This window comes from Salvelinus fontinalis, unplaced genomic scaffold, assembly GCF_029448725.1.
Source record: "Salvelinus fontinalis isolate EN_2023a unplaced genomic scaffold, ASM2944872v1 scaffold_0025, whole genome shotgun sequence".
Lineage (NCBI taxonomy): Eukaryota > Metazoa > Chordata > Actinopteri > Salmoniformes > Salmonidae > Salvelinus > Salvelinus fontinalis.
Genome location: NW_026600234.1, coordinates 17,501 through 27,500, shown reverse-complemented (window position 1 = coordinate 27,500; position 10,000 = coordinate 17,501). Strand labels below are relative to the sequence as shown.

General features: G+C 48.1%; 1 protein-coding gene across 1 annotated transcript in view; it reads left to right on the top strand.

Annotated features, from left to right (window-relative positions):
- LOC129842244 (tumor protein p63-regulated gene 1-like protein) overlaps window positions 1-10,000 on the top strand; it is a 31,692-nt gene that overhangs the window by 21,614 nt on the left and 78 nt on the right. Inside the window, exon 4 of the mRNA XM_055910716.1 lies at window positions 9,758-10,000. This exon is cut by the window's right edge and continues 78 nt beyond it. Coding sequence (XP_055766691.1) covers window positions 9,758-9,938 — 181 coding nt within the window. The 3' untranslated portion in view covers window positions 9,939-10,000. The remainder of the gene's footprint in view (window positions 1-9,757) is intronic.

Below are 10,000 nucleotides of genomic sequence, written 5' to 3'. Positions count from 1 at the left end.
ACTGTGGTATTTCACCCAGTAGATATGGGAGTTTATCACACTGTGGTATTTCACCCAGTAGATATGGGAGTTTATCACACTGTGGTATTTCACCCAGTAGATATGGGAGTTTATCACACTGTGGTATTTCACCCAGTAGATATGGGAGTTTATCAACAACATATGATTTTTTAAATTTGTTCCCTAGGTGTTTTTATTCATTGATCTCCCAATTTGAATAACACTCAGAATCAACCTGTTTTTCCATTTGTTCTGTGTCTGCTACTAGGGGTGTGGCGGGGAGGGAGGGTGGTCAGCCGGTCTCACGGTCATTGACCGGTAATTAACATAAACACGTTTATCTTCTCCACGCCTCTACGTATACACGCTGGCTACAAGCCGCTAATGCTAATGTGTAACGTAGATGCAGGGAGTCAGGAAGCAGGAAGGTAACGTAGTCAGGAAGCAGGAAGGTAACGTAGTCAGGAAGCAGGAAGGTAACGTAGTCAGGAAGCAGGAAGGTAACGTAGTCAGGAAGCAGGAAGGTAACGTAGTCAGGAAGCAGGAAGGTAACGTAGTCAGGAAGCAGGAAGGTAACGTAGTCAGGGAGCAGGAAGGTAACGTAGTCAGGGAGCAGGAAGGTAACGTAGTCAGGGAGCAGGAAGGTAACGTAGTCAGGGAGCAGGAAGGTAACGTAGTCAGGAAGCAGGAAGGTAACGTAGTCAGGAAGCAGGAAGGTAACGTAGTCAGGAAGCAGGAAGGTAACGTGGTCAGGAAGCAGGAAGGTAACGTAGTCAGGAAGCAGGAAGGTAACGTAGTCAGGAAGCAGGAAGGTAACGTAGTCAGGAAGCAGGAAGGTAGCGTAGTCAGGAAGCAGGAAGGTAGCGTAGTCAGGAAGCAGGAAGGTAGCGTAGTCAGGAAGCAGGAAGGTAGCGTAGCCAGGAAGCAGGAAGGTAGCGTAGTCAGGAAGCAGGAAGGTAACGTAGTCAGGAAGCAGGAAGGTAACGTAGTCAGGAAGCAGGAAGGTAACGTAGTCAGGAAGCAGGAAGGTAACGTAGTCAGGAAGCAGGAAGGTAACGTAGTCAGGAAGCAGGAAGGTAACGTAGTCAGGAAGCAGGAAGGTAACGTAGTCAGGAAGCAGGTGTAAAATGGTGAGTTTAATAATAACAAACATTGAGAAAACAAGAGCAGCGTCTGGTCATGAAAACTGAACCATTACTGCCTGTAGAGTGATGCTAGGGAGTGCTAGATAAAGAGTGAGTAATCAGGCAGGTGATGAAGTACAGGTGTGTCTCATGATGGGGCGCAGGTGTGAGGGTTGCCCGGTGGGCGTAATGAGGGTTGCCAGGTGGGCGATAATGAGGGTTGCCAGGTGGGCGATAATGAGGGTTGCCAGGTGGGCGATAATGAGGGTTGCCAGGTGGCCGATAATGAGGGTTGCCAGGTGGGCATAATGAGGGTTGCCAGGTGGCCGATAATGAGGGTTGCCAGGTGGGCATAATGAGGGTTGTCAGGTGGGCATAATGAGGGTTGCCAGGTGGGCGTAATGAGGGTTGCCAGGTGGGCGTAATGAGGGTTGCCAGGTGGGCGTAATGAGGGTTGCCCGATGGGCGTAATGAGGGTTGCCAGGTGGGCGTAATGAGGGTTGCCCGATGGGCGTAATGAGGGTTGCCCGATGGGCGTAATGAGGGTTGCCCGATGGGCGTAATGAGGGTTGCCAGGTGGGCGTAATGAGGGTTGCCAGGTGGCCGATAATGAGGGTTGCCAGGTGGCCGATAATGAGGGTTGCCAGGTGGCCGATAATGAGGGTTGCCAGGTGGCCGATGATGAGGGTTGCCAGGTGGCCGATGATGAGGGTTGCCAGGTGGGCGTAATGAGGGTTGCCAGGTGGGCGATAATGAGGGTTGCCCGATGGGCGTAAGGAGGGTTGCCCGATGGGCGTAAGGAGGGTTGCCCGATGGGCGTAATGAGGGTTGCCAGGTGGCCGATAATGAGGGTTGCCAGGTGGCCGATGATGAGGGTTGCCAGGTGGGCGTAATGAGGGTTGCCAGTTGGGCGATAATGAGGGTTGCCAGTTGGGCGATAATTAGGGTTGCCAGGTGGGAGTCATGAGGGTTGCCCGATGGGCGATAATGAGGGTTGCCAGGTGGGCGTCATAAGGGGTTGCCAGGACCGTCGGTTAGTAAACCGGCGACGCCAAGCGCTGGAACTGGGGTAGACGTGACAGCCTGCCTTTGGAACATCTACATTTTTAAAAGTTCTATGAAATCAATAATATCACAATAAATCCATGATTTATTTTAGGACTGAAGAAACATTATGATATGAAGAAAATGGATTTCAGAAGAACAGAATATGAGTTGGTCTACTGACTGTAGGCTTGTTCATTTATCAGACTAGATACTGTATGTTATCTGGCTACGCTCCATGTTATAGACTGTAGGCTTGTTCATTTAGCACACAAGATATGCTTATAAGTCCCCTGACATTATTTTATATGATTTTTATATTAAGAAAAATATAATTGAACTTCGCTGAATAAAATAGAAAGGATATTTATTCCCATTCTGGAGCAAGTGCTCATATGCAGTATGATATGTTGAGCGTAAACGTGATCATTTAATACAGGTCCTATACACTTGATTTAGAGTTATTTAGCAACTCTTACTCACGAGAATAATGGCGTAAATCGATAGAATGGAATGCTTCAATCTCGGTCACATCTTCTTTAGTGAAGCAAAAGACATTTAGGGACAGGGGAGAAAATGCAACAACTCAAAATTAAACGGGACAGATTTTCTAATGACATCAGGAAATAGAAAAGCTGTGAAAACGACCCAACATGTTTCTGATAATATTTCAGTTCATGTTGTATGTGGTTGAAATACTATCAGCTGTTATGATGCTGATAAAGACAGCACCTTTACAGACGGTCCCTAACTGCACATTCACATTCTCTCAAGATGCTGCAAAAAATAAATCATATTTCTCCACTCTTGTTCCCAAGTACATTTGGTGTATATTTTTACTGCAATAAATACTTAATTATGCATGAGTTAATATTAAGGCTACAGTGGCAACAACAAATATGTGAACCTTTTGGAATTACCTGGATTTCTGCATAAATTTGTCATAAAATTTGATCTGATTTTCATCTAAGTTACAACAACAGACAAACACAGTCTGCTTAAACTAATAACACACAAACAATTATATGTTTTTCATGTCTTTATTGAACACACTGTGTAAACATTCACAGTGCAGGTTGGGAAAAGTATGTGAACCCTTGGATTTAATAACTGGTTGACCCTGATTTGGCAGCAATAACCTCAACCAAACGTTTTCTGTAGTTGCGGATCAGACCTGCACAACGGTCAGGAGGAATTTTGGACCACTCCTCTTTACAAATCTGTTTCAGTTCAGCAATATTCTTGGGATGTCTGGTGTGAACTGCTCTCGAGGTCATGCCACAGCATCTCAATCGGGTTGAGGTCAGGACTCTGACTGGGCCACTCCAGAAGGCTTATTTTCTTCTGTTGAAGCCATTCTGTTGTTGATTTACTTCTGTGTTTTGTATCTTTGTCCTGTTGCATCACCCAACTTCTGTTGAGCTTCAATGGTCGGACAGCCTAACATTCTCCTGCAAAATGTCTTGATAAACTTGGGAATTCATTTTTCCGTCGATGATAGCAAGGTCTCCAGGCCCTGAGGCAGCAAAGCAGCCCCAAACCATGATGCTCCCTCCACCAGACTTTACAGTTGGGATGAGGTTTTGATGTTGGTGTGCTGTGCCTTTTTTTCTCCACACATAGTGTTGTGTGTTCCTTCCAAACAACTCAACTGTAGTTTCATCTGTCCACAGAATATTTTACCAGTAGAGCTGTGGAACATCCAGGTGCTCTTTTGCAAACTTCAGATGTGCAGCAATGTTTTTTTTGACAGCAATGGGGTCGTTGTTCTGTTGGAAGGTGAACCTTTGCCCCAGTCTGAGGAGCAGGTTTGCATCAAGGATCTCTCTGTACTTTGCTTTGTTCATCTTTCCCTCGATCCTGACTAGTCTCCCAGTCCCTGCTGCTGAATAACATCAGCACTGCATGATGCTGCCACCAACATGCTTCCCCGTAGGGATGGTGCCAGGTTTCCTCCAGACGCGATGCTTGGCATTCAGGCCAAAGAGTTCAATCTTGGTCAAAACAGACCAGAGAATCTTGTTTCTCATTGTCTGAGAGTCCTTTAGGTGTCTTTTGGCAAAATCCAAGTGGGCTGTCATGTGCCTTTTACTGAGGAGTGGCTTCCATCTGTTCACTCTACCATAAAGGCCTGATTGTTGGAGTGCTGCAGAGATGGTTGTCCTTCTGGAAGGTTCTCCCATCTCCACGGAGTAACTCTGGAGCTCTGTCGGAGTGACAATCAGGTTCTTGGTCACCTCCCTGCCCAAGGCCCTCCTCCCCCGATTGCTCGGTTTGTCTGGGCGGCCAGCTCTAGGAAGAGTCTTAGTTAGTCCAAACTTCATTCATTTAAGAATGATGCAGACCATTTTGTTCTTGGGGACATTTAATGATGCAGAAATGTTTTGGTACCCTTCCCCAGATCTGTGCCTCGACACAATGTCTTGGGGCTCTATGGACAATTCCTTCGACCTCATGGCTTGGTTTTTGCTCTGACATGCACTGTCAACGGTGGGACCTTTTATATAGACAGGTGTGTGCCTTTCCAAATCATATCCAATCAATTGAATTTACCACAGATGGACTCCAATAAAGTTGTAGAAAAATCTCAAGAATGGTCAATGGAATCAGGATGCACCTGAGATTAATGTCAAGCCTCATAGCAACGGGTCTGAATACTTTTGTAAATAACATATTTTTTTTTATTTTTTATTAATGTGCAGAAATGTCTAAAAACCTGTTTTCTCTTCGTCATTATGGGATTTCTTTTTTCCGTTTTTAATCCATTTTAGAATAAAGCTGTAATGTGACAAAATGTCAAAGGGTCCGAATACTTTCCGAATGTAAATAGAAGAAGAATGATACATTTATGGATTTTAAGGTTATTTTCTCTTTATTCAACCTTCCCTTCAGCCACACAATATTGAATGACCCTAAACCCACCGCGGATGTAACCTTGGGGACTGCGGGTTATGAGTCAACCCGCCCAGCACTAGTCTGTGTGTCTGTTGTTTAATTCACTGACTGGCTGGAGTGAGTGTGTCTGTTTTAATTCACTGATTGGCTGGACTGAGTGTGTGTGTCTGTCTAATTCACTGATTGGCTGGAGTGAGTGTGTGTGTCTGTTTAATTCACTGATTGGCTGGAGTGTCTGGTAGTAATGAATCTTCTTCTGCTATAGTGTAACGTTCCTGACCTGTTTTATGTTGTTTTTGTATGTGTATATGGTCAGGGCGTGTGTTTTGGGTGGGCAGTCTATGTTTTCTGTTTCTATGTTGGTTTTGGGTTGCCTGGTATGGCTCTTAATTAGAGGCAGGTGTTTTGCGTTCTCCTCTAATTAAGAGTCATATTTAGGTAGGGTGTTCTCACTGTTTGTTTGTGGGTGATTGTCTTCCGTGTTTGTGTATGTCGTTGCACCACACGGGACTGTTTTCGGTTTGTTTTGTTCATCGTTGTTTTTGTGTAGCCTGTTTTCTCTATTTGTGCGTTCTTCTTGTTTCATGTAAGTTCGTCGTCTAGGTCTGTCTACACCGTTTGTTGTTTTGTTAGTGTAGTTAAGTTCGTGTTTTTTCGTTAATAAATATGTGTTCAAACTCCACTGCGCCTTGGTTCGATAAATACTCCTCCTTTTCTGATGAAGAGAAGGAGGACCGCCGTTACAGAATCACCCACCACGCTAGGACCAAGCGGCAAGGGAAAACTCAACGGAGTAAGGGACAGGAAAAGAAGGAGCAATGGACATGGGACGATATATTGGACGGGAAAGGTTGCTACACATGGGAGGAGATCCTGGCTGGTAGGGATCGCCTCCCATGGGAACAGCTGGAGGCACTGAGGATAGCAGAGGCTACCGGAGAGAGGAACCGGAGTTATGAGGGAACACGTCTGGCACGGAAGCCCAAAAAGCCCGTAAGTAACACCCAAAAATTTCTTGGGAGGGGGCTAAGAGGTAGTGGGCCAAGGGCAGGTAGGAGACCTGCGCCCACTTCCCAGGCTTACCGTGGAGAGCGGGAGTACGGGCAGGCGCCGTGTTACGCAGTAGAGCGCACGGTGTCTCCTGTACGAGTGCATAGGCCAGTGCGGGTTATTCCATCTCCCCGCACTGGTAGGGCTAGATTGGGTATTGAGCCAGGTGTCATGAGGCCGGCTCAACGCGTCTGGTCTCCAGTGCGTCTCCTCGGGCCGGCATACATGGCACCTGCCTTACGCATGGTTTCCCCGGTTCGCCTACATAGGCCGGTGCGGGTTATTCCACCTCCCCGCACTGGTCGGGTGACCGGGAGCATTCAACCAGGTAAGGTTGGGCAGGCTCAATGCTCAAGAGTGCCAGTACGCCTCCACGGTCAGGTATTTCCGGCGCCACCCCCCCGCCCCAGCCTAGTACCTACAGTGCCTACACTACGCACTAGGCTACCAGTGCGTCTCCTGAGCCCTGTTCCTCCGCCACGCACTCTCCCTGTAGTGCGTGTATCTAGCCCGGTGCCTCCAGTTCCGGCACCACGCACTAAGCCTCCTGTGCGTCTCCAGAGCCCTGTACACACTGTATCTTCTCCCCCTACTAATCCTGATGTGCTTGTCCTCAGCCCGGTGTCACCAGTGCCGGTACCTCGCATCAGGTATAGAGTGGGCTTTGAGAGTATAGTGTGCCCTGTCCCTGCTCCCCGCACTAGTAGGAAGGTGCGTATCCTTAGCCCGGTGCCTCCAGTTCCGGCACCACGCACCAGGTCTACAGTGCGCCTTATCCGGCCAGAGCCATCCGTCTCCCCAGCGCCATCTGAGCCATCCGTCTCCCCAGCGCCATCTGAGCCATCCGTCTCCCCAGCGCCGTCTGAGCCATCCGTCTGCAATGAGCCTGCAAAGCCGCCCGTCTGCCATGAGCCTGCAAAGCCGCCTGTCTGCCATGAGCCTACAGAGCCGCACGCCAGACAGGAGCTGCTAGAGCCGCACGCCAGACAGGAGCTGCTAGAGCCGCCCGCCAGACAGGATCTGCCAGAGCCGCCAACCAGACAGGATCTGCCAGAGCCGCCAACCAGACAGGATCTGCCAGAGCCGCCAACCAGACAGGATCTGCCAGAGCCGCCAACCAGACAGGATCTGCCAGAGCCGCCAACCAGACAGGATCTGCCAGAGCCGCCAACCAGACAGGATCTGCCAGAGCCGCCAACCAGACAGGATCTGCCAGAGCCGCCAACCAGACAGGATCTGCCAGAGCCGCCAACCAGACATGAGCAGCCAGAGCCGTCAGCCTGCCATGAGCGTCGAGAGCCGTCAGCCTGCCATGAGCGTCGAGAGCCGTCAGCCAGCCATGAGCGTCGAGAGCCGTCAGCCTGCCATGAGCGTCGAGAGCCGTCAGCCAGCCATGAGCGTCGAGAGCCGTTCAGTCAGGATCTGCCTGAGTATCTCAGCCGGGACCTGCCCCTTGTCCCGGTGCTGCCCCTTATCCCGGTGCTGCCCCTTGTCCCGGTGCTGCCCCTTGTCCCGGTGCTGCCCCTTGTCCCGGTGCTGCCCCTTGTCCCGGTGCTGCCCCTTGTCCCGGTGCTGCCCCTTGTCCCGGTGCTGCCCCTTGTTCCGGTGCTGCCCCTTGTCCCGGTGCTGCCCCTTGTCCCGGTGCTGCCCCTTGTCCCGGTGCTGCCCCTTGTCCCGGTGCTGCCCCTTGTCCCGGTGCTGCCCCTTGTCCCGGTGCTGCCCCTTGTCCCGGTGCTGCCCCTTGTCCCGGTGCTGCCCCTTCTCCCGGTGCTGCCCCTTCTCCCGGTGCTGGCCGTTCATTTAGGGGATGTTAGTTTGAGGGTGGTCATTGGGAGGGGAAGACAGAAGCGGGGAGTGACTATGGTGGTGTGGGGACAGCGTCCAGAGCCTGAGCCACCACCGTGGTCAACTGCCCACCCAGACCCTCCCTTGGACTTTGTGCTGGTGCGTTCGGCGTTCGCACCTTGAGGGGGGGGTTCTGTAACGTTCCTGACCTGTTTTATGTTGTTTTTGTATGTGTATATGGTCAGGGCGTGTGTTTTGGGTGGGCAGTCTATGTTTTCTGTTTCTATGTTGGTTTTGGGTTGCCTGGTATGGCTCTTAATTAGAGGCAGGTGTTTTGCGTTTTCCTCTAATTGAGTCATATTTAGGTAGGGTGTTCTCACTGTTTGTTTGTGGGTGATTGTCTCCTGTGTCGTCGAATGTATGTACCATACGGGACTGTTTGGCTGTTCGTTTATTTTGATGTAGTCTGTTTCCTGTCCGTGAGTTTTACGTTTAGTTATGTAAGTTTATGTTCAGGTTTCGTCTACGTCGTTTTCTTGTTTTGTAATTTTGAAAGTGTTTTGTTTTTCGTGTTGCCATCGTTTTCAAATAAAAGATGGCTTATTTTCCGAATGCTGCATTTTGGTCTACTGATCCTTCTCTCCTCTCCTCATCCGAGGATGAGGAGAACGACAGCCCTTACATATAGAAGAAGAGGAAGAGTTCATACTCTGTTGTTATCTGACTTGTTCAGAGGTCAAAATGGAAGTTGTTTGGAAAAAGTTTGTGGAAAATGTGTTAATGCAGTTACCAGAACAGCTGTACCGTTTTATCGGTACCAGATAATTCAGTTATTATAGAGGATGATTTTATTATTATATATTTATTATTTATATATTGTCTACATGTTATAAAGTGGTCTGAATGGGGAGGGGAAAACTGAAAACTAGCTGTTATTGGCAGATCCGTAGTGGATATTTTTTGTTTCCGCGAACAGATTTGATTAGCGGAGAAGTTGACCAAGATGTCATACCCACTCACAGTTTTTCGGGAAGTGGTCGAAATTCAGTTGTTTATAAAATGGTAGAGCTAATGTTGTTAATGCAGTTACCAGAACAGCTGTACCGTTTGATCGGTACCAGATAATTCAGTTATTATAGAGGACGATTTCAATACGCTTTAACTTTTTTTTTCCCTCCCTAGTTATTGGCAAAGAGGTCAATGTAGCTGATTTTAGTTTTTGTCAAAAGTGACATCATTTACAGTGAATGTTGGAAGTGATGATGTCACAATGGGGAGCTTTAGAATGTTGGAAATACATTTCCATTAAAGTGGAAAAAAAACAAAAAACAGTTGAATAGTTTAAAAAGTATAAAATATATCAAAAAAGATATATGCAAGCAACCTAACCCAGATCAGTCTACACGTTATAAAGTGGTCTGAGTGGGGAGGGGGAAACAGAAAACTAGCTGTTATTGGCAGAGAGATTTGGAACTCTCTTTCTTATTGGTCTATTAACTAATTGATCACCTGGTGATGTCACGAGGCAGGCCAAAACTCCATCCCACCAAAAACAATCTGACATTTCAGGCAATCTTTTCAAACAGCTCTTACACGTAAAGGGCATTATCATAATTTTCACAGTATTATTCCAATCTCATAGTGTTGGAAATCACTTTATTGACTGCAACTGGGCCTTTAAAGGTCATTTCCAATTGTGCCAATAAATGCAACGTTTAACGTGAATGCAGTCTCCGCTAACGCGGAAAACATTGCCTTTCAATTTAAATCACGCTGTAATGCTGAACTTCCGCCATGCAGATTGAGTAGAGCCCTTACTTTGTTAAGTAAATGATAAATACTTGACCTCTATTCTCCAGGGTTGACCATTGGAACAACGAGAAAGAGCGTGTCGTGCTGATCACAGACACCTCCCTGCTGGTCTGTAAGTACGACTTCGTCATGCTCAACATTGAGCAGATACAGAAAATCCCTCTCAACTTCATAGACCGCATCTCCCATGGCAACTTCAGCTTCCCTCAGCGGTCTCTCCTCACGTGAGTACCCCTCTCCTCCTCTCTCCTCTCCTCTCTCCTCCGTTCCTCTCCTCCTCACGTGAGTAC